This window comes from Mauremys reevesii, linkage group 14 (assembly GCF_016161935.1).
Source record: "Mauremys reevesii isolate NIE-2019 linkage group 14, ASM1616193v1, whole genome shotgun sequence".
Classification (NCBI taxonomy): Eukaryota; Metazoa; Chordata; order Testudines; family Geoemydidae; genus Mauremys; species Mauremys reevesii.
Window position 1 is genome coordinate 20897695 of NC_052636.1, and position 24591 is coordinate 20922285.

Below are 24591 nucleotides of genomic sequence, written 5' to 3' on the forward strand. Positions count from 1 at the left end.
AGGAACAGACCCACGAGGTAAGCGGGTGGAAATGCTCTAATTTGTGGAACAGGAAACAACCCCCCTAGGTGGAGCTAGGAAAATGGGCCAGACTCCCAGGGCTGGAGCCCGACCTGATTAACCAGCGGCTGCTGTGAGATGTGAGGGGCACCCACCAGGGAGGCTGGGGGGGGGGAGGTTCTTAACCTTTTTCTTTCTAAGGCCCCCAACGTGCTATAAAAACTCCATGGCCCTGCATGTGCCTGGTTCTCTGCATATAAAAGCCAGGGCTGGCGTTAGGGGGCGGCAGCCAGGGCAGTTGCCTGGGGCCCCATGTGACAGGCCCCCCCACAAAGCTAATTGTTCAAGCTTTGGCTTCAGCCCCTGGTGGCAGGGCTCATGGCCCCAGGCTTCAGCCCCAGGCAGGGAGGTTTGGGCTTTCTGCCCTGGGCCCAAGCGAGTCTGACACGGGCCCTGCTTGGAGGCCCCCCTGAAACCTGCTCGCAGCCCCCCAGAGCCCCAGGGACCCCTAGCTGAGAACCGCGGCCTTAGGGGATGTGCCCCTCCCCCATACCCAGCTCCAGGGCTGGCCTTAGAGAAAATGGGGCCCTGGGTGAACTTGTATTTTGGTGCCCCCCATCCCCCCTGGCCCTCACGGGCTCCCCACCATCACGTTGTGGGTGTTACCCAGAGTAAGCACATTTGAAATACAGATACAAAGTCAATATCCATAACTTCAGATTCGAACTTGATGCTTGCACACAAATAGGACAATCATATTCAGCAAATCATAACTTTTCCAGTGACACCACACATGATGCATCTTGTACAAAATACATCATAATTATGTCCTAATCATATTATAACCGTACCACTATGATGAATATGGGGGTGTAGTGTCAGGTAGGGCCTAATTTCAAGGCACAGGAGTTGGGAATGGAACTTCCCCTCTTTGTGGAACAGGAAATAACCCTCCAGCCAGGGCTGGGACAACTTCCCAGACTCCCAGTGATGGAGCCTGAATCTACTGGCACTTCATTAGTTACCCCCAACCCCAATCATTGTGGTACTGCAAACTTTATCAGTGATGATTTTATACTCTCTTCTAGCTCATGGATAAGAATGTTAAATAGCACAGGGCCAAGAACCAGTCCCTGCGGGAACCTGCTAGAAAGAAATCCACTCGACCCTGGTTCCCCATTTACTATCACAGTTTTTAATCTATTTAATGCATGCCGTGTTTATTTTGTATCAGTCTAGTTTTTTTAGTAAAAATATTGTGCTGATCAAGTCATATCCCTTACAGAAGTTTAGGTAAATTACATCAATACTATTAGCTGCAACCAAACTTTTGATCTCCTCCAGTAAGGATATCCCGTTAGTTTGATAGGCTCTATTTTCTCTAAACCTTTGTTAGTGGGCACTAATCATATTACCCTTCTTTGATTCTTTATTAATGAATGAAATCCAGTATTGGCTGCTCCATTATCTTCACGAGTATAGATGTCAGACTTCAGGTCTTTTAGAAAGTCTTGGATACAAGTTATCCGGACCGCTGATTTAAACATGTCTGACTTTTAATAGCTGCTGTTTAATGTCCTCATGACTTCTTGTCGGAATGGAAAGAGTGTCGTCGTCAACATCTTATGATAGGAGTACATGATCTGTTTTCTCCAAATCCAGGAGAGAAATATTTATTGAGGACTTTTACCTCTTCTGCATTATTTTTGATAATTCTGCCATTTCTATCTAGTAAAGTTTGCACTTAATATACTTTTAAAAACTTCCTTCTTATTGTCATTGATTGGTCATTGATTTCTGATAGCTTTCTTTACCAGTTCTCTACAATTCTAACTTTCTAACTTCTGTTCTTTACTATTGACTTCTCCTTTCTTCCATATATTTTATTTGGAGAGTGTTGGGATTCCTACCAGGGAGACACCAGTAGGGTCCAGAGACAGACCCATCTCCTATATCAAACTCTGGCTAGTAGGTATGTGATAAATGTGAAGACCCTGCCTCTGTCTGTCAGCTGGGAGACACAAAGGTTCTCTCTTTCTACCCTCTGATGCCGCCTGGCTGCTCTAAGCTAGGTGAGGTGGGACTCTGTTAACATGTGCCTCACGGAGCTTCCCTTTACCTGGTGCTGCTGTTCCGTGAATAGTGGGGCTGTGAGTGGGGCAGCAGGTACTGAGTGTTGGACTCTTGCTCTTTCAGGGGCTGGTGACCTTCGAGGAAGTGGCTGTGTATTTCACCAGGGAAGAGTGGGCTCTGCTGGACCCCACTCAGAGAGCCCTCTACTGGGATGTCATGCAGCAGAACTATGAGAATGTGACCTTGCTGGGTAAGCAGTCCTGTCCCCTCTGTTCTTGGAAGGGGAAATGAAGAGTGAAGTTCATGCCACCCCCACAATGCCATCTGTACTCTATCCTGTTGCAGCATCACCCCAATATGCCAGTGACACACACACACTACCAGAGACCCTCCCCTGCTGCAGAACACTTTGGGAACAGAGCACAGGAGCAGTATCACACAGTCTCAAATATCTCCTCTTTACTCAAGTAAAACTGGGGGTTAGGTCCAGCATAACAAACAGAAGCTTCCCCCGGCTTTCTCTCAAACCCTGAGCCTTCTCTACCCAAACCAGAATGTGCTTGGGGTTTAACAAGCAGGCGGCTGGAGTCAGAGCTGCCAGTCCAGGGTTACTTATCACACAGACACTCGGTGCGTCCTTGAATGCTGGCTGGGGGTATCCAGACAGGGGAGCTCCAGCAGCAGAACACTGAATCTCACCCAGGATTACAGATGACACAACTCCTCACTGCTCTGGATTGCACCCCAGCATGTGAAAATGGCCTAGGTTGGTAGTGACATTTCTTGAGACATGCAGAGTCTTGCTCCCATGTCACCAGGTGTAATAACAATAAGAGGAAAGGCCTAATATGGAAAACTGATTGTTCAGCTCGCTTTTGACCTGCATCACATCTTGCAATATATTCCAAATAAGGAAATTAATGTGCGACGTATGTGTGGTTGTTTGGGGTTTTAAGCTTTAAAAGGCTTGTGTGATTTTTAGCTCAGGGGGACAGTATTCCAATAGCTGTCGCCCCCTGTGCACTAACCAAGAAAAGAGCCTCAGGCTGAGCTGGTTCAAAATCAATCGTGTGGTCGTTTTCCACAACAGCTTCAAGAGGTCCCTGTGATGGAATGTAAATGTCTTCTTCACACCTTCCCCCTCCAGGAGAATGGCTGTTTGACCAGCTGTTTGCCTTGCTGTCTCTGAGGAACTGCTCTGTGGGTGTTCCCCAGAATTGTAACTTTTTCAGTAATCTCATACAGTAAAATCTCATAACTTTACATACAGTGTTACTACACATTTTAACAGGAGGATAATATTCAGAAGATTATGCGTTTTCAAATGATACCTCACAAGCCATACTGTGTACAAAATTGATCATAATTTTCTAGAAGAGTGAACACAGGGGTATAGACTGACAGTGTCTGTGTGTGTGTTCCCAGCAGATATGTTGGTATTTCAATCCTTCATAAGCACAGTGTTTGGCGTCTTCAAGGACCTGGGGAACTGGTCCTGGGAATTCACTGGTTTACCAAGTGTGACACTGTATGGAATTGTGAGACACTTTGGTATTAATAATAAAATAATATAATCTGATAAATTTGCAATGAATCATGCTAGATATGCCATACCAAGTGTCAGTGAAAATGTTATGATTTGCCAAGTATGATAATATTGTTTCTATGTTTGTATCACCTTTGTATTGTGAGTTATAGGTGTGTAGAGTATATCTGTATTTCCAGACTTGTGCAGTATTTCTGGGTGACACCCCCAGACAAATTGGCATCAACACTGCCTAGCCTGTTTGATGGCCCATTCAGGGTCATCAGCTATACAATGAGCCCATGGAAAGGACCAAGGGGATACACCTATTGAGTCAGCAAGACATGCCGTGGTATGCCTGTGTAATGAGAACTCCAAGGCTTTTCCTTGCCACGTGCTGTGAAGCTTGTGTTTGGGACACAGGAAGTACAGGCCACATGGCAAAAGGAATGTAAAGGGCAGCTGCATCATCTCCATTTGTCTTCAATCCCCCTTCCTACCTCTGGAGCAACTTCTCTACAAACTGAACCCTGGAACAAAGGACTGAATGACCATCCAAGCTGTGGATGTGATCCAGACAGACTTTCAAGCCAGCAACTCACCAATACTCCTAAGAACCTGATATATCCATTTTGGAATGTATCTGACTGCTTTCCCATTTAACTTCTTTCTGTCTTTCCTTCGTTTATACCTGTAGTTTAGATGCTAAAGGATTGTCTGGAAGGATGGAATTTTGGGTAATATCCAAACCTATACTGACCTGGTGATGTGGCTGACCCTCTGGGGTCAGAGGAACACTTTGTTTATGTGAGCAGAGTTTTTAAATAACCTCTCACTGTACTGGACGTAGGTGCTGATTAGGAGTCAGAGAACTGGGATGCAATAAAGGGGGCCGTGTGATTTCTCTTTTCAGCTTCTCGATAACCCGCGTGGGTGATCAGAGGCACAGTTGGTGACTGGTCGGTGAGTTTAACTTCAATGTTAACCAGCAATTTTGGGAGCATCTGCTCTCCCTTTTTCAGCCTGCCCTAACTTTGGCATTTTCAGTGAGAACTGCCCCTGGCCCACCAAGTCACACTAAGCACTGAAGTTAAATGAATAGAATGTTTTTTTTATGCCCAAGTCTTATGAAATCAACTGAACTCCTTTGTTTTCTTTCATCTGAGCAGGGTTTCTAGTTTTCCAGCGTGATGTGATCTCCCAGCAGGAACAAGGGGAAGAGCCATGGGTCCCAGACCTCCAGGGTTCAGAGGAAAGAGAGATCCTGAGAGCTGCCTGCACAGGTGAGGAAACATTAAACCACCTCAGAATCTGTAAGTGCCTGAAGGAAACATCTGGGATGCCCAACAAAGCCCTTGGGGAGGTCTCTCGGTTCATTATTGTCCCTAGCAGGGGTCATATCCTCAGGGTAAATATAGTATCAGAGGGGTAGCCGTGTTAGTCTGGATCTGTAAAAGCAACAAAGAATCCTGTGGCACCTTATAGACTAACAGACGTTCTGCAGCATGAGCTTTCGTGGGTGAATACCCACTTCTTCAGATGCAAGGGTAAATATAGTTCATGGCTTCCTATAGATCCTAGCAGACACCAGGCAGTAGCTTCCTCCCTTCCCCCTGCGTATTTGGTGGAGTCTGAATTCATCCCCCTCCTCTCTCCTATTTGGGGGAAGAGTTTGGGGGAGTTCAGCTCCTGATTTTTATTTGACCTGTCTTCAGCACTTGTTTTGTTTGGTCTTCCCCTTTCCATCCCTGTCTGAGGTTTCTGTCTCTATCACAGCAGGTTATGCAATGGCATGTGAGAAAGAGGAGCAGAATTCTCAGCCTGAAAATGTTGAGCCAGTGGGTAAAAACAGAGCATTATTGCAAAGATGGAAAAGGAATGTGTCCAGGAGTCATGAGCAGGGAAAATCCTGGGAGATTCAGCACAGACCAAAAACAGATCAAGAAAACCAGCCAGGGAAGAAAGTGGATAAATTTATTTCCTGTTGGGGAACTCAGAAGGTCCTCATGGAAACCACAACACAGCAGGATATCCTCAGGCGAAAGAGAAAAAATAGATGCACTGAGTGTGGAAAAACCTTCTCTTGCAGCTCAGCCCTTTCTGCACATCAGAGAATCCACACAGGGGACAGGCCCTATGAATGCCGTGATTGTGGGAAATGCTTCACTAGCAGCTCAAACCTTTCTAAACATCAGAGAATCCACACAGGGGAGAGGCCCTTTGAATGCCGTGAGTGTGGGAAAACCTTCACTAGCAGCTCAGACCTCTCTAAACATCAGAGAATCCACACAGGGGAGAGGCCCTACGAATGCCGTGAGTGTGGGAAATGCTTCACTAGCAGCTCAAACCTTTCTCAACATCAGAGAATCCACAGAGGGGAGAGGCCCTATGAATGCCGTGAGTGTGGGAAATGCTTCACTAACAGCTCAAACCTTTCTCAACATCAGAGAATCCACACAGGGGAGAGGCTCTATGAATGCAATGAGTGTGGGAAAAGCTTCACTCAAAGATCAGACCTTTCTAAACATCAGAGAATCCACACAGGGGAGAGGCCCTTTGAATGCCATGAGTGTGGGAAATGCTTCACTAGCAGCTCAGCCCTTTCTAGACATCAGAGAATCCACACAGGGGACAGGCCCTATGAATGCACTGAGTGTGGGAAAACCTTCAATCGCAGTTCGCACCTTATTAGGCATCAAACAATCCAGGGAGGAGAGAGGCCCTATGAATGCTGTGAGTGTGGAAAATGCTTCACTAGCAGCTGAAACCTTAGATTTAATTTACCCTGGTTCCTCAACTGTTGCTACAGCTCTAGTACCCATCAATCCAAAGACTGAGAGAAATGGAGAGTTCCAACCATTGTCCTTTTAGTATCTTATTGTTCCTCTCTCTGTTTTTTGTGCTGGCCTTTCTATTCTATCATTTTCTGCCTTTGTTTAGTTGGTAACAGTTGGTTTCCATCACTCACGTTTGTGTGTTTAAATCTCTATCCATTGTTAAATAAATTTTTTGCTTGTTTGATAACTGTACTCAGGTGCTGTGTGAGATACAGTAGCAATGGTCCACAGTAAAACTAGTAACCTGGGATACTTGGGGAAGAGAGGATCTGGGATTTCACCGAGTATATGGTGATCTGGGCTGGACCCCAGAGGGGGACACATTGAAGGAACTCAAGGGTTAAGGTGGCTGCTGTAACTCAGAGGAGGGTCCTTGAGTTCCAGCAGGCTGGTGAGTTTGGTCACTAACATCCAGCTGCCAAATGCAAAACTCCCTCTTCCTTGTGGCAGGTGGCAACAAGGAGACTCACAGTCCTCAACACCCTGAGAAGGGTCAGTGTGTCTCTATGTTGATCCACCTGTCAAATTCACACAGGGAAAGCTCCCGATAGCACAAAACTCTGCCCTATGAAATCATGGAACATGTGCTCTTTGCTCTGTGAAAGCATGTAAAGAATCCAAGCGCTGGAGGACAGGGTTTGGGTCCAGAGTGCCCTAGACAAATTGGAGGATTGGGCCAAAAGAAATCTGAGGAGGTTCAACAAGGAGAAGTGCAGAGTCCTGCATTTAGGACGGAAGAATCCTATGCACTGCCACAGACTGGGGACTGACTGAGTGAGGGGGGTTTGATAGCAGCCTTCAACTACCTGAAAGAGCAGCAGTATGGGCTTTCTCCTTGCCACTTTACTGGGCTGGGCAGGCATCCTGGAGGCCTTTCTAGAAGAGCATTGGGAACTGAGTTAGAAAAACCAATGTGAAAACCAGAACCTCAGGTTTAGACTCATTCATTTATAATATTAAATCTTCAATTCTAGTGTCACAGTCAATACAATTGCTTCAGCCTGATAGTTGCCCAAAGGGAAACTTAACGTCTCTCCAAGGGGAGTGGCGAGAAAACACTTTTCAGAGTCTAAGAGAGACAAGGCGGGTGAGGGTAAGAGCTTGCAGAGGACCAACCTCTGTTGGTGAAAGAGACAAGCTGTGGAGCTAACCCAGCACCCTTCTTCAGTTCTGTGTAGCCTGGAAGTTCGTCTCTTCCATAACCAGCAGTTAGAACATAAGAACAGCTACACTGAGTCAGACCAGTTCATCTAGCCCACTCTCCCGAAAGTGGCCAATGCCCGGCACCCCAGAGGACCCCTGGGTTCAACATGGATACAACACCACCACAAACAAGGTTAAAAGTCAATGCACAGGGGAGAAGCATCTTGTGTTTCATTCCTTATGTCCTAGTCCCATCATGTGGCCATTTCCTTTTCTTCCTTTCTGTTAAAAGCTTTGGTGTTTTGCACAGAAACATTATTTCCCCAGGAGAGACCCAGGAGTGGGGGCTGCATTCCTGTACCAAACAGTCACTGGAAGGGGGCAGACAAAGGCCTTTAGGACGAGGCGTCCGTCACTGTCAAAAGATCATCTCCCTCCTGCAGGTCACTGGCAGCCTGAATTTGTTCCTTATCCTCCCAGAGTCTGGGGGCTGGAATCAGCACTACCCAGCCCCTCCGTTTGTAGCAGGAACAAACACAAACCTGGTCTTTAAAACAAGCTGTTCCCTTCCTTCTCAGGGAAGATTTTTCTGTGATTGAAGTTGAGCTTCAGTTCCCCTCTCCTAGGGGTGGGGCTGGTGTGGGGCCAGCTCCCAGTGAGATCTGTTTTCACCTTTGCCCCCTTTCAGTCACTCTGGGATGGTAACTCTGCTCCCAGCTGTCAGGCAGCTTCCAGCCCATCCACCCTGCTCACTAACTCTGTGGTCATGTGTCACTCCCTCTGCCAGCACAGAGAGCCTGCAGGAAAGCTACTCCTGCCAGCTGCATTGGTGGTATAGTGGTGTGCATGGGTGCTTCCTAAGCAATTCATCTGGGTTTGATTCCCAGTCAATGCAATAATGGCTTTTCTCTTCTGTTGTTTCCTCATCTGGAAGTGGTACAATTTCAGTCACATTGTGTTACAATCACATTATCTATAGAATGAAATAATAAATGTGTCAAAGTCCAGCAGGTCATACAGGATGGAGGCACACAAGGGGCTGGAATGTGTCATCTGAGAAAGACAGAACACTTGGAAACCTGCATCTCCCATCCCCTGGCCTTGCGTGTTATGATTCCAGCTGCGTGAGCTGTTTGTAGGATGTTCCGGTATGATGGGGAAATGAAGTTTTGAGTCAGTTTTTGCTCCTGCAGATTCCTTTGCTGTTACAATTATAATGACATGAACAAAAGGGAGGCAAAATAAACATTAAACCCCAAATTGCAATACAGGTGGGGAAAGAGACGATCACGGTTAAGCCAAACACGTCAAAATAAAAATTAATACAAAAAAGGGGAGGGGGGGAAGAGATCAGGTATGTGGAGATCCCCTTGATATTTCAACACACATTGTTAGAATCAAAGTTCAGACTTGACACTGGAAAACCTGCAGCTACCCAGCTCTGTGAACACCCGTGATGAGCAAGATGGAGTTGGGACACCTGTTCTGCTTCGATCATTTATTTTCTCTCTTTCTTCTCCCCCCAATTCCTCGTCTCCAATGTCTCTGCCTTTCTCCTCTTGCTCCCTCTCCCCTGCCCTTTCCCAGGAACTCACAGTCTACAGCATTTAGGAAAAGCCAGAGCTCCCATGTTCTGCACATGAGCCTGTGTCAGAGGACGTGTGACCCAGGTCCGAACCAGTCACCAGAACAATATGACCCTTTATGGGTGACTTCTCTGCCTGCTCTGCAATTTACACCCCCCCCCCCCACTGAAGGGGGTGGGGTACAGCTCTGACTGAGAGGCCTAACAGGAGAAATTTCAGCCCAAAGACAAATTTGTGTGAAATGCTGAGAAGTGAAGAGCCCCTTCCTCCCCCAAAGCCCCAGAACTCTAGTGTCACCCCATGGCACCAGCACAGGGAACCCAGTGAGATGGGGTTACAGAATACAAGGGGAGGGAGCAGGGAGAGAGGTGACAGGGACTCTCTCTTTCCTTCTCTCTTCACTTTCTGTTCTCTTTCCTTCCAGGAACTGCAGTCACAGCAGGGAGGGGTTTGTCTCTTTATTAGGGATCCCTCTGTGTCACAGAGGCTGCAAATGTCATAGATTCTGTGACTTCTGCAGTGGCCACTGCGGCTGACTCCGTGGCTGCCCCAGCAGCTGGCCTGGGGGCAGCCTGAGCAGTGGTTCCAAGGGTGGCAGCAGCAGCCACAGCTCAGTGGCTCCTGGCACCTGTCCTGAGGTGGCCGGAGCAGGGCTGGCCCTGGGGCTCCCCTCACCTGGCAGCATCTGGAGTGGCAGTGGGTCCCCGGGGCTTCTCCCCCAATACATGGTGCCACGGGCCCCCTGGACTCCCTGCGCCCACAGCTGGTGCCACGGACCCCCTGGGCCTCCCTCCCCAAGATTCAATGAGGGGTATTTATGGTATAAGTCATGGCCGTGTCATGGGCAATGAGCTTTTGGTTTTTGCCTGTGATCTGTCCATGACATTTATTAAAAAAACCTGGGATTAAATCTTCGCCTTCCTCATTATCGATCAAATAAATCGAAATGCCTCCACCTGCAAATGGATTTAGCCCAGGACCCTGAGGCCTGGTCTACACTAGGGGCGGGGGGGCTCGATCTAAGGTACGCAACTTCAGCTACGTGAATAGCGTAGCTGAAGTCGAAGTACCTTCGTTCGAATTACTTACCCGACCTCACGGTGCGGGATCGACATCCACGGCTCCCCCGTCGACTCCGCTACTGCCACTCGCGCCGATGGAGTTCCAGAGTCGACGGGAGCACATTCGGGGTTCGATATTTCACGTCTAGATGAGATGCGATATATCGAACTCCGAAGTCGATTGCTACCCGCCGATCCGGCTGGTAGTCTGGACGTACCATCAGAGTCAGCAGCTGTTATGCCCCCACTGAGCTCTCTGGTCAGGTGTCCTAGCGCTGGAAGCCTCCTGTTTAGATCCTAAAATAGTGTTTTTGCACTGGGGGGCGGGGCTGAAATTTTGGACCAGACATTGTAGCTCCACCGTTATTTTATTGAATTGCTTCAAAACACAAGTCAGGAAAGTCTCCTAAGTGCCAGGCTCTCTGCCATGGAAACAGCTGCCCCTGCTCTGCAGGAGTCTGTGCGTTCCACACAGCAACGCACACACCTGCTCCGCACTGAAGGGGGGGTCAGACAGCGACAGGGTTGGTAACACAAATACTTCAGACTATTAACTCCAGGTCCCTTCCTTTCTTTAACCCAGGATGTGCCAGTCACCTGGTAACCATGGTGTTATCTTCACCTTAAAATACCTCTCAGGACATTTTCTGCGTGACCTCCACCCCCTGCCCTCCCTGCAGCCAGCCCCTGTCTCCAGCCAGCCCTGCACCCTATGCCCTGCCCGCACCCCCTGCCCTGCCCGCAGCCAGCCCCTGTCTGCAGCCAGCCCTGCACCCCCTGCCCTGCCTGCAGCCAGCCCGACTGCAGCCAGCCCCGCACCCCCTGCCCTGCCCGCAGCCAGCCCTGTCTGCAGCCAGCCCCGCACCCCCTGCCCTGCCCTGCCCGCAGCCAGCCCCTGTCTGCAGCCAGCCCCGCACCCCCGGCCCTGCCAGCAGCCAGCCCCTGGCTCCAGCCAGCCCCGCAAGCCCTGGCTCCAGCCCCCCCCAGCAGCACCCCTGCGCTGCCTCCAGCCAGCCCCGCATCCCATGCCCTGCCTGCAGCCAGCCCCTGCTGCACCCCTGCGCTGCCTCCAGCCAGCCCCACGCCCCCTGCCCTGCTCACAGCCAGCTCCTGCCACACACCCTGCCCTGTCTCCAGCTAGCTCCTGCCGCACCCCCCTGTGGCCCCACCCAAAGCCAGCCAGCCCCCACACACCCCCAGCCGTGCACACCCTGCCCTGTCTCCAGCCAACTCCTGCCGCACCCCCCTGCCTGAAGCCAGCCAGTCTGCCCCACACACCCCTGTCTCCAGCCAGCCCCACACCCCTTGCCCTGCCTGCAGTCAGCCAGCCCCCCACACCCCTGTCTCCAGCCAGCCCCGCACCCCTTGCCCTGCCTGCAGCCAGACCCTACCTCCAGTCAGCCCCTGCCCTGCCTCCAGCCAGCCCCATGGCCACTGGTGCCCTGCAGTTCCCAGGGCAGTAACCCTGCACACCTGCTTCAATGAGGGGGGCAGGGAGCAGCTAGGACCCCACATGTGCACACCCTAGGGTGACCAGACAGCAAGTGTGAAAAATCGGGACAGGGTAATAGGATCCTAGATAAGAAAAAGACCACAGGGGTCTCTGAGGTTTCCCTGGCCCCTCGCCCCTGTCCTGCCTGGCTGATGTCAGTATCTCTCTGTGAGGTCACCACCTCCCCACCACCTCGGATCAATAGGCTGAGGTCCTGCAAAAGGCCTTTGTGATGTCACTGCCACACCCCTCCGTTGCTGCGCCAATGTCCTGCCCCTGGCCAGGCACTTTGGAGGTTTGAGCTACTCCCTGGGGATCACCCCACTCAAGGAGCGTTCGTTCTAGGCAGCAAGCCGGCTAGACAGGGAAACATCAGACGCTGCTCCCAATGCTACACTCAGTTTTTCAGAAATGAGTCGACTTTATGACCAGAAGACACCATTTGAGCATCTAATCTGACCCCCTGCATATCACAGGCCTCCTGTATGACACAAGAGCTACTTTTGGGGCAAACACATTCCAGAAAGGCATCTAGTCTTCATTAAATGACTTCAGGAGATGGAGAATCCACCACTTTCCTTTGTAGCTTGTTCCTGTGGTGAATCATCCTCGCTGTTGAATATTTGTGCCTTATTTGTAATATGAATTTGTCTCTTTTCACCTTCCAGCCATTGGGTCTTGTTATGCCTTTCTCTGCTCGATTCAAGAGCCCTTTAATACCCAATCCTTTCTCTCCATTAAGGCACTTCAACACTTCAATGAAGTCACCTTTCAATCTTCTTTTGATCAGCTAAACAGGTTGAGCTTGTTCAATAGCTCACTAGAAGGCATTTTTCTCCAGCCCTCAGAACATTTGGTGGCTCTTTGCTGCCCCACCTCCAATTTCACAACATCTTTTTCAAATGAGGACACCAAAACTTGAGGCAGTATTCCAGTATCAGTCTCACTGATGCCGTGTCGTCTCCTGTGATGTTATTGACATAATCTGTAACTGTATAGATCACCATTGCGACCACTGTTCTATATTTGCAGCCAATATTGTAGAAAGGTTGTCGTAAGGGGTCTATGGAGAGGTTCTGACTGGCTGATTATAATTATGCTATTTCTAGATGTGTATCATTTTTATAGTTGACGTTATGAATTCCTGCCCATTTCCCCACTGGCTGGAGCATGGCTAGAGTGTGTCTGTGGTTAATGGTGTTGCTGTAGATTGTTCGTTTCCTGCCTTGGCAATTCAGACAGTCCCTTTTCCCAACATATCTCCAGCACATCATTAGTTCTAATAACAGGGGCAGCTTTTCTCTGGGGCACTGAGATTTTCTGGGGAGTTGGTGGCTCCTTTCTTTCCTCCTGGAGTAAACTCACCTTTTATTCCATGGTTCATGCTTTATAGAATAACAACATCAGCATGAAGAAAGAGGAAAGTGAATATCTCACTGCCAGGGCTGAAGGTGGCCACGTCCTCTGTTTGACCGTTGCCATTGCAGGAGAGACGGTGTCAATACAATCGAATGCCCTGGCTCAGACTAGTGACACAGGGAGGTTTTGCTGTTCATGGATCCATGCAAAGGAAATTGTGTCTCTGTGTGAAACTGAGGAGGGACATGAAACGCCCACAGGGTGGCGAAATGCCCTAAGCTAAGGCAGGAGGGGGAAGGAATGGGGCTGAGGAATGACTGACGTGGACTCACCTGGGATTGAAATGACATTTGTTTGTGTCGGGAGTGAGAAATTACACATTAATTCAGATGCAGGGTTGAGGCTTCTTTAGCTGCTTGTCGAACTTGAACTTGATTTCCCAGAAGGGAGAAAGGGAAAGTCTGGGGAAGCCTTGAGTCCCTGGCTGGGTCTCCTGGGCAGTGGAAAACATCCCTTGTTTGGCCCTGCCAAGGGGATCGCGGAGGCTCAGACGTCCCTCGGCTTGGATCAAAGGGGGAGTTGGATGGAATTTATCACCCAACCCTCCCTGCTCCCCAGAGCCCCACGGGGAGAAGCTAGAGAAGGGGGGAGTCATTCCTTCCCTGCGCTCCCAGAAGAGCTGCTAGCAGGGCCGCCCAGAGGCGGGGGCAAGTGGGGCAATTTGCCCCAGGCCCTGGGTCTTGCAGGGGCCCCCACAAGCAGGAGCGTAGCTGGGGGGAGCAGGGGGGGCTGCCGCTCCCCCACTGAGCACATTCCCCCAAAGTGGCGCCTTAGGAGGAATTTGGAAGAAGGTGGAAAGATCTGGAATTTCCCTCCCCCCACACCTCCTGAGGTGGCAGGGGGTGCAGGTGGAGGGGGCAGAGCCCAGGTCTGGGGTGGCAGGGAGGTGCAGTGGGGAGCCCAGGGATGGGGTGGGGGCAGCCAAAATTTTTTTTGCTTGGGACGGCAAAAAACCTAGAACCGGCCCTGCCTCCATCCACCGTGAGGTAGGTAGGAGCAGATCATTATTATACCTACTTGAAAAGGGAGAAGCTAAGGCTGAGAAAGGAGAATTGACTTGTCTGAGGTCACACAACCAGTCAGTGGCAGAGTTAGGAATAGGACCCAAGAGCCCTGATTTTCAAACTAACCATCGGATCTTGAATTTCAGACACTGAATGACCTGAATAAAATGCTCTCAGATGAGCTCCAGACCAACAACAGTGACAGTAATTATTCAGCAAGAATTTGAGGAGAATCATGTTAGAGAGAATTATAAACTGCTCAGAGACCATTAATGCAGAGAAGCAGCAAAATTCGTCAAACATAGAACTGGTTCTGACTTATTTCCTTGGTCTTGAAAGAGAACAAGGACCTGAGTCTCCTCCCTGTCAATAACCCCCTGCTCAGCCAATCAGGGGTAGAGACTGAGGACGGGAGGCTGAGGGTTCTCACCAGAGAGCCCAAAGGATGGCCCAGGTCACTGGTGGGGATCAAATAAAATTCTGCCTCCTTAAGCTCGTGTTTTCCATGCCTAGAATTCAACTGTCACCAGATGGATCAGACTGAACAGGTTTCAAACCTCATGGAGACTCTTACCTTCTAAACAGGGACTGCTGTTTTCTAGTAAAATCACTAAAAGGGAAAGAGAAAACTCAAAAGAGGTTCCTCCTGGCTTTCACGTCCGTGAACCCGAATACTCTCTCAGTCCTCAAAGAGAGACCTGGAGAAGGAGACTTGCTGAAGCAAAGCCACAGGGGTCTCTGAGGTTTCCCTGGCCCCTCACCCCTGTCCTGCCTGGCTGATGTCAGCATCTCTCTGTGAGGTCACCACCTCCCCACCAATAGTTTGTGGTCCTGCAAAAAACCTTTATGATGTGACTGCCACACCCCTCCCTTGCTGGCCTAATGTCCTGCCCCTGGCCAGGCACTTTGGAGGTTTGAGCTACTCCCTGTGGATCACCCCACTCAAGGAGCGTTTGTTCTAGGCAGCAAGCCGGCTAGACAGGGAAACAGCAGACGCTGCTCCCAATGCTACACTCAGTTTTTCAGAAATTAGTCGACTTTACGGCCAGAAGAAACCATTAGAGCATCTAATCTGACCCCCTGCACAGGCCTCCTGTATGACACAATAGCAGGTGAGGGAGGGGGGCTGAGGAGGCGAGTGGGTGGGCAGTGGCGAGGGCGGTGAGCCGGCAGAAAGCCAATATTCATAACTTCAACTACAAAAATGAAACACATCTAGAGATGGCATCATTATAATCAGCCAATCAGAACCTCTCCATAGACCCCTTACACGACAACCTTTCTACAATACTGGCTACAAATATAGAACAGTTGTCACAACGGTGATCTATACAGATACAGATTATGTCAATAACGTCACAGGAGGTGACACGGCATCAGTGAGACTGATACTGGAATACTGCCTCCAGGTTTGGTGTCCTCGTTTGAAAAAGATGTTGTGAAATTGGAGCTGGGGCAGCAAAGAGCCACCAAAGGTTCTGAGGGCGGGAGAAAACTGCCTTCTAGTGAGCTATTGAAAGAGCTCAACCTGATTAGCTGATCAAAAGAAGATTGAAAGGTGACTTCATTGAAGTGTTGAAGTGCTTCAGGGAGAGAAAAGATTTGGGAATTAAAGGGCTCTTGAATCAAGCAGAGAAAGGTATAACAAGACCCAATGGCTGGAAGGTGAAAAGAGACAAATTCATATTACAACAAAGGCACAAATATTCAACAGCAAGGATGATTCACCACAGGAACAAGCTACCAAGGAAAATGGTGGATTCTCCATCTCTTGATGACATTTCATCTAGACTAAATGCCTTTCTGGAATGTATTTGCCCCCAAAGTAGCTATTGTGCCATACAGGAGGCCTGTGATATGCAGGGGGTCAGATTAGATGCTCTAATGGTCTCTTCTGGCCATAAAGTCGACTAATTTCTGGCAAACTGAGTGTAGCATTGGGAGCAGCATCTGATGTTTCCCTATCTAGCCGGCTTGCTGCCTAGAACGAACGCTCCTTGAGTGGGGTGATCCACAGGGAGTAGCTCAAACCTGCAAAGTGCCTGGCCAGGGGCAGGACATTAGCCCAGCAAGGGAGGGGTGTGGCAGTGACATCACAAAGGCCTTTTGCAGGACCTCAGACTATTGGTCCAAGGTGGTGGGGAGGTGGTGACCTCACAGAGAGATGCTGACATCAGCCAGGCAGGACAGGGGCGAGGGGCCAGGGAAACCTCAGAGACCCTGTGGCTTTGCTCCAGCAAGTCTCCTTCTCCAGGTCTCTCTTTGAGGACTGAGAGAGTATTCGGGTTCACGGACGTGAGCGCCAGGAGGAACCTCTTTCGAGTTTTCTCCTTCCGTTTTAGTGATTTTACTAGAAAACAGCCGTCCCTGTTTAGAAGGTAAGAGCCTCCTGGAGGTTTGAAACCTGTTCAGTCTGATCCATCTGGTGACAGTTGAATTCTAGGCATGGAAAACACGAGCTTAAGGAGGCAGAATTTTATTCTGCACCTGTGATTTTGTCTCTTAGAATCACTGGGGACATTAGGGTTTGTCCTTTTTGTTTCACCTCTTGCTCCATCCACTTTCTGATCCCTCTTTTCTCTTCGTGTCTTCCTTCCTTTGTCCTTTCTCCTGTTCCTCCCAAAATCAGGTTTTTTCTCCTGCTGATAACAGCTCACGTTAACTGATCACTCTCGTTATGGTGTGTATGGCAACACCCATTTTTTCACGTTCTCTGTGTATATATATATATCTTCCTACTGAATTTTTAACTGCATGCATCCGATGAAGTGAGTTTTAGCCCACAAAAGCTTATGCTCAAATACATTTGTTAGTCTCTAAGGTGCCACATGTTCTCTTTGTTCTTTTTGCAGATAAATTAATGGAGGTTAAGTCCATTAATAGATATTAGCCAGGATGGGTAAGGAATGGTGTCCCTAGCCTCTGTTTGTCAGAGAGTGCAGATGGATGGCAGGAGAGAGATCACTTGATCATTTCCGGTTAGGTTCACTCCCTCTAGGGCACCTGGCATTGGCCATTGTTGGCAGATAGGATATAGGGTTGGATGGACCTTTGGTCTGACCCACTATGGCCATTCTTATGTTCTTATGAAGGGAAGGGCACAGAGTTTTTGTAGTGTAGTGGTTATCACGTTTGCCTAACATGCAAAAGGTCCCTGGTTCAAAGCCAGGCAGAAACAGGATGGCTTCCTTTTCTCAGCTCCTAGTGGCCTGTCCCTGCTGTTGTAGGAACAGCAGTGATTTCTATGCTCAAAATGTCTGTTATACTTCCTTTCCCTCTCTGAATGCCTGTGAAGTGGCTTTCCCCTCCTCCTCCCGCTCTCCTGCAATGCTTGGGGATGAATGGGCTGGTTGAAGATCAGAAGAGCTTCCAGGTAGACAAGGTGTCTGGGACTCTCATTAGGCAGCGCTCACACACCCAGAGCAGGGACCCTGCATGGACACTGGCTGAGGTGGAGTGTGACCCACCGGATGCAGCCAAGTCATCTCTAGTCGCAGGCCATGAGGTTCAGGTCCTTAAAAGGGGAAGGGGCCCTGTGCTCAGCTGTGCTTTCACAATGCTGCCTAATGAGAGCCCCAGACACCTTGTCTATCTAGGAGCTCTTCTGATCTTCCAGCTGTTCAACCAGCCCCTTCATCCCACAAGCATGGCAGGAGGGAGGAGGGGAAAGCCACTTCACCGGCATTCAGAGAGGGAGAGGAGATGGGGCGGGGGGAGTGTAACCGACCTTCTGGGCATACAGGTTATATGGAGCACACAGATCACTGCTGCTCCTACAACAGGGTAAGTCCTCAAGCAGCATGTTTCTTACTTTGCCCATCTGCCAATTTTGATGATTATCGATGGAAATATTTTGCCATTGGGTTGTGCGTTTACACAGAAATTGACATTTACCAACAAATATGTAATTCTTCCAGTCCTGCCTAGTCTGCAGTTGATGGGTTTAGAGGGACACATTCACTCTTCCAGGTCCCCAGGCCAGGCCTGTGCTCTCAACTTCCCACACTGCTGGGATCCTTCCCTGGTCTCCCCTCAGACCTCTGCCCCCGACCCCACTTCTGGGATCCCCTCCTCACACTGTCTAACTCCCCTGCTGGCAGGATCCCTTCCTGTTCCTTTCATTTCCTGTCTCCACTCTGGGCAAAAGCTCTGCACTGTTCCCACACCAGAAGTTGAACCCAGGCCCCATGGATGAAAACCAGGAATCCTGACCACTAGCCCATATGGGACTATTGGTGCATCTGATGAAGTGGGGATTCACCCACGAAAGCTCCTGCTCCAATACGTCTGTTAGTCTATAAGGTGCCACAGGACTCTTTGCTGCTGTTATTACTACAACTCTCTAAGCCAACCCCTCATCAGAGCAGTAGGGACTAGCGTGACCAGATGTCCCGATATTTGGGCCTTTTTCTTATATAGGCTCCTATTACCCCACTCCCTGTCCCGATTGTTCACATTTGCTGTCTGGTCACCCTAGCAGGGGCTGCACACAGGGCTGCATTAACCCTTCAGGTGCTGAGGTTTCCCTCACTCCATCCCCAGTGCCTGTGATCAGGAAACAGACATTAGGGCTCCCAGGTGCTGCACAGACCATGATTGAGATCAGGACTCCATATTGCGCTAGGTGCTGTACAATCCCTGGCCAACACTGGGACACCCAGGGGGTTCCCCTCAATTTATCTGAGCCTCTGCTGCCCAACTTCTTCTGACTCCATCTGGATCACCCAGGAGCGGTGACAGGGTTTCCTTTCCACCTTTCCAAACAGTCCTTCTTTCCCTGCCCCCTAATTCTGCTTTCACACCCTGGGCTCATCTCCTCCCTTCGTTCCCTCTACCCCCGCCCCAGGTGATTAGAGATGGAGGCAATTTCAGCCACTGGAGACAGCCCCAGCGAGCGCTGCAGCCCGCCCCGGGTGCGGGGGGCGGGTGGGGTGTTTGCAGACACAGGAAGGGAGCAGCTGGGAGCAGTGGGTGCTGGGAAGAAGGAGGCGGGAGAACAAATCCCAGCAGTGGGGGGCAGCTCCTGGGGGCGGGGCTCTGGTACAGCCCAGGGGCGGGGCAGCTCGTGGGGGCGGGGCTCTGGCACAGGCCGGGGGCGGGGCAGCTCCTGGGGCGGGGCTCTGGCACAGGCCGGGGCGGGGCAGCTCCTGGGGCGGGGCTCTGGCACAGGCCGGGGCAGGGCAGCTCCTGGGGCGGGGCTCTGGCACAGGCCGGGGCGGGGCAGCTCCTGGGGCGGGGCTCTGGCACAGCCCGGGGTGGGGCAGCTCCTGGGGCGGGGCTCTGGCACAGCCCGGGGCGGGTCAGCTCCTGGGGCGGGGCTCTGGCACAGCCCGGGGCGGGCAGCTCCTGGGGCGGGGCTCTGGTACAGCCCAGGGGCGGGGCAGCTCCTGGGGCGGGGCTCTGGCACAGGCCAGGGCGGGCAGCTCCTGGGGGCGGGGCTCTGGCACATTGTGACGCAGGAGCCCGGGCTCAGCAGCTGCTCCTGGTGGCCACGTGCTGCCAGCAGCGCTGGAGCCGCCCGGGCCGGAGCGGAGCTGTTCTCAGCTGCAGCAGGAGCTGCCCCGCCCCGCTGGGCTCCAGGTGGGGACAGAGCCTGGGGCCCGGGGCCCCTGGGTGCGGCTGGCGGGGCGGGAGGAGAGGCCGGAGCTGCAGGCGGGGGTTGATCGGTCTCTGGGCACCAGGGGAGCCCCGGGGCAGAGTGTGTGTGTGAGTGTCCCGGGCCCAGGCGTGCGCAGGGGGGGAGCCCCGGCACCCCAATGCCCTGAGCCCCGGCTGGGGAGGCTGTTCCCCCCCTCCCGTGGGGGCTCCGGGCGGGGGGGGAGGCTGCGGCGGCTGCAGGCGGGTGCTCGGCCCCCCGGCACTGACCCGCTGCCGGCAGCTTGTGGCGCCTCCTCCGCTGAGCTTTTCCCCGGGGGCGGCCTGGGCGCAGCTGCGATCAGCTGTTTGCTGGGCAGGCTCCGCTCCGCTGCTCCCCCCCCCCGCTCCTGGGGGGCTGAGTGAGCCCCCCCAAACAGCCCCAGGGGTTGGTGGGGGGGGCGGGGCCAGCAGCAGCAGCAGAGCCCCCCCGCTCCCGCCCCGGCCCGCTCGGGCTGGGGGCTCTGCTAGGGCCCCCGCGTGCATCGCTGCTCCCTGCCCGCCAGGCTCGGCTCCGGCCACAGCAGCGGCGGGTGCCCCGGGGAAGAAGCTTCAGATACCGGCAGAAGCCGCGGGGCGGGGCGGGGGAGTGGATCCGCGCTGGGGTGGGGGGAGGAGAAGCCCCGGACTGGGCTGGACCCACGCTGGGGTTGGGGTGGGGAGGACAAGCCCCGGGCCCCTGCAGGAGCTGGGAGGGGGCGGGGAGAGAAGCCCCGCTGGGTTGGGAGGCGGGAGCAGGGGGGAAGCCCAGACCCCAGCAGGAGTTGCGCTGGGCGGGGGGTGGGGGGGAGAGAGGAGCCACCCTGGGGCAGAGGGGAGAACCCCGGACCCTGGCAGAAGATGTGGGGCTGAAGTCCCTGGCTCGGGAGCCCCAGCCACTTTAGTGGCAGAAGTTGCAGGGCTGAAGCCCTGACCCCCCCCCCTCTGTGTGGAGCTGGCCTGAGCCCCTCTCGCCCCATCCCCCCTGTGGAGCTGGCTCTCACTCTCCGGCTGTGGAGAAATTCAGCCCCAATCTCCCCATGTTGGTATCTCCATTTCCCCCCCCCCCTCCCCATCACCCAGCCATGGATGGATTTAGCCCTGGAGGCAGGGTCAGTGTTGGCCCCATTGGGGAGGTGGGAGCTAGGGCTCAATGAGGTGAAGTGACTTTCCCAAGGCTAAGCAGGAGTCTGTGGCAGAGCAGAGACTCAAACCCAGAACACCTGAGCCTGAGTCCAGTGCCTTAACCACTAGGCAACCTTCCCCCCGAAGGAGAGGGAACCTCCTCTGCCACTTTGAGTGTGTGGGTGGGAGCAGCCACTAGACAGAGCTGCCAGGAGGTGGGGAGGGGGGTTGGATAGTTGGGGGGGGGCTCTGGAGGGGGCGGTTAGGACAAGGAGTGGGGGGGTTGCATGGGTTGAGGGTTCGAGGGGTGCCTGTTGGGGGGTGGAGCGGGGTCAGGGCAGGCAGGGAGCAGAGGGAGCTGGATGGGTCGGGAGTTCTGGGGGTCCTGTCAGGGGGCGGTGTTACCAGATTTGCCCATTACTTGGGGGTACGCTCATTTATTCGGGTTACTTTTCTGGGGAGGGGATTCTGTGATTCTATCAATGTGCTGCTTGTCTCACGTGTGTTTTCATACGGAGCTCTGCTCCTCCCTTCTGCACGTCCCCTCCCAATGGAGCTCTGCTCCTCCCTTCTGCACGTCCCCTCCCAATGGAGCTCTCCTGCAGGACCTCGGTTCCCTAGGGCTGGGTTTTTCCAGCCCCAAAACCGGATGAGCCCCCACCCACCCACCCGCCCCTACGGTAACAGAGCAAGTCTGAGCGGACCGGGTCAATCAGCACTGCCACGCTGACCCCGTATCTGCCCCTGGACTCACTGGGCTGGATGAAGCAGCACTTTCAAGCTGTTACCCATATGTGTCCCAGATTCAGCACGGCCCTATCCCCACCTTCACATCACAATTGTACTGGCAGGAACCTCCTTGATGAGCAAACCCCACAGGATTCTGGGCGCTGCAGGGATCTGTAGCTTAGGTAAGAGACGCGTTGCTGCAGAGTGACTGGGGGAAGCTAAAACACAAAAGAGTGAGGTTCAGCAAGAGAGAGAGAAGCAGCCAGCTGAACCATGCAGGTTATGTATTGAATACTGGTGATCACTGCACAAGGAGCCTAAACCAACCTAACATCCACTATTAAAGGTTAATAGCTACGGTAGAAAGGAAAACAGAGAGAAAGTGGGGGGGGTGTCTCTCCCACTCCATGAGGCTTGAACTGGTCGGGGTTCCCAGGTGATGCTGGTAGCTCAGGGTCTTGAGGGCTGGAGACAGGCAGAGCCCCCAGCACGATCAGCCAGGAGAAGATGGAGTCCCAGTGGAACTGATGCCTAGTTTGAATCTAAGCATCAGCACCCTGACTGGAGGGTGAGTGGGGATTTTTGTAGAGAAAATACAGTGGTTCAAGGGAGAACAATGCATTTGTTTATAGGTAAGGCTGATAACTCAAGGGTTTTCTGTAGACTAGACAATAGGAGCTGATCACTCTTGGCTATGGGTGGTGTTTTCTTCCAGGGAGCTCACAATGCAACTAGGCAGCTTCACTATTTGGACATCAATTAAGGATCCATTGCGATAATTGGTCTGATAATTGCTGAGCTGGGTGTGGGCAGGTGTAGGTTCATTAGCATCTGGAGCAGAGATTCCCATGATGCAGTGCTTCCCTGCTTTTTCTGGTCCCAGAATTCAGTGTGGTTCTCTGCTCTCCATTCTGTATGTAAATTGAGATGGCTTCCTGTCCCATCTTTCATGCAGATGAGGCTAGGGGAGTCGTCTCCGCTCTCCATTCTGTATGCTAATGGAGATGTCTTAATCTTGTCACCCTTGTCAGGAGGGGTCTAGGTGTGTCTCCCAACGCCCTTCACTGCTCTCTGCAAGTGTTTTTCTCTGATGGGTTTTGGTTTAAGCAGAGGCTGGGGGGTGTCTTTCATAAGTCAGGCTGGATACTGCACCCTGCTTCCCCAAGAACACAGAGGTGTCTGGGATCAGCGGGGAGCGGTTGGATGGGGCGTGGGAGTCCCCGGGGTCTGTCTGGGGCAGGGGTGGATAAGGGTCAGGGGGACAGGTAGGGGGTTGGGTCCTAGGGAGGCAGTTACAGTGGGGGTCCCAGGAGGAGGCAGTCAGGGGCCCAGGAGCAGGGGGGGTGGGGGGGTCTGAGGGGGGCAGGAAGGGGAAGGCAGTGGATGGGGTGGGGCTAGGGTGGACACCCTAATGAAATGTGCTGCACACGCCTATGGTCACGGGGGTGAGCCACTCGCATTCTTTTCCTGTTTGTGCCGTTTCTTTCCATCTCAAAACCTGAGAACAATTCTCTCTAGTTCTTCCCCTTCTCTCTCCCCTCCCCACATGTGGCTAGAAATTCCAAGGAGATTCCCTCATTTTCCCTAAAATTATTGACTCTCTAGTCTCTCATTTTGCCCTATTTTCTCTGTAATTCTTCAGTTCTCCTCAGCTTTGGGATGTGAACCCAGCCCGTTTATCTGCAGCAATTTGTCCTTGGGTAGGTGGAATTTGCTGTCCTGTGTCACTCCCCCAGCGTGGGTGGGGGTTAGTAGGTGCTGGCTGGGGGAGCCCGCAGACACGGCTGCCTCTGGGGGGGAGATGGGGGGGCCGATCTCTGCCAGCGACAGGACATGGCTGCACAGGAGGGGAAGGGAGGAGCCAGTGTCCCTATGGGGCCTGTCCAGCCCCTTTGGTTCTGCTCCTTTCCAGCATTTTGTTCAGAGACTTTTTTACTGGGGAGGCTGAAAAATCTCCCTGTGGGCTTAACCTGGCAGGAGGGGCCAGGTCTCCCCTGCAATAAAGAGATGGAGCATTTCCCAGCATGGCAGAGCCTAGGCTGTGTCTCTGCAGGGAAAGATCCTGGGGGAATTGTGATGTGACATGGGCAGTTGCAGAGGTTTCAGAACAGTTCTTCTCGCCCTGCCAGGCTGCAGGATGTCGTCCATGTTTCACTCCAGCTCGTCCCATGCTCCCATGGGACAGGGAAGGGAAATGGCTGCAAAGGAGCCAGCTCAGGTAGGGGTTATGGGGGGGTTGCTGGTGGGTTCCTGCTGGAGGGGAGGGACAGCAAACACACAGGAGGAGGGAGGTTTGGGCAGTCTGGTTTGGGGGTTGGAGTTTGCCAAAAAAATCACGGGGGGAGAATGGGAGGAGGCCAGGGTGTAGCAAACCTGTTGGGACTTGTTCAATATGCAGCTTCCATTCTAGGAACAGACCCACGGGGTTAGAGGGTGGAAATGCTCTAATTTGTGGAACAGGAAACAACCCCCCTCGGTGGGGCTAGGAAAACGGACCAGACTCCCAGGGCTGGAGCCTGACCTGATTAACCAGCCGCTGCTGTGAGATGTGAGGGGGCACCCACCAGGGAGGCTTGGGGGGGGGGTTCTTAACCTTTTTCTTTCTAAGGCCCCCAACGTGCTATAAAAACTCCACTGCCCTGCATGTGCCTGGTTCTCTGCATATAAAAGCCAGGGCTGGCGTTAGGGGGCGGCAACCAGGGCAGTTGCCTGGGGCCCCATGTGACAGGCCCCCCCTGCAAAGCTAATTGCTCAAGCTTTGGCTTCAGCCCCTGGTGGCAGGGCTCATGGCCCCAGGCTTCAGCCCCAGGCTGGGAGGTTTGGGCTTTCTGCCCTGGGCCTAAGCGAGTCTGACACGGGCCCTGCTTGGAGGCCCCCCTGAAACCTGCTCGCAGCCCCCCAGAGGCCCAGGGACCCCTAGCTGAGAACCACGGCCTTAGGGGATGTGCCCCTCCCCCACACCCAGCTCCAGGGCTGGCCTTAGA

The 24591-nt window shown here is 52.5% G+C and overlaps 1 protein-coding gene and 1 non-coding gene across 2 annotated transcripts in view; both read left to right on the plus strand.

Moving 5' to 3' along the window:
• LOC120381555 (zinc finger protein 850-like) overlaps positions 1–24591 on the plus strand; it is a gene marked incomplete at its 3' end in the record, with an annotated part of 120021 nt that overhangs the window by 88178 nt on the left and 7252 nt on the right. Inside the window, exons 6-7 of the mRNA XM_039499727.1 lie at positions 5705–6274; positions 12766–12771. Coding sequence (XP_039355661.1) covers positions 5705–6274; positions 12766–12771 — 576 coding nt within the window. The remainder of the gene's footprint in view (positions 1–5704; positions 6275–12765; positions 12772–24591) is intronic.
• Positions 17246–17318, plus strand: TRNAV-AAC. Its single transcript has one exon. It is a non-coding gene; the product is annotated as a tRNA-Val (tRNA).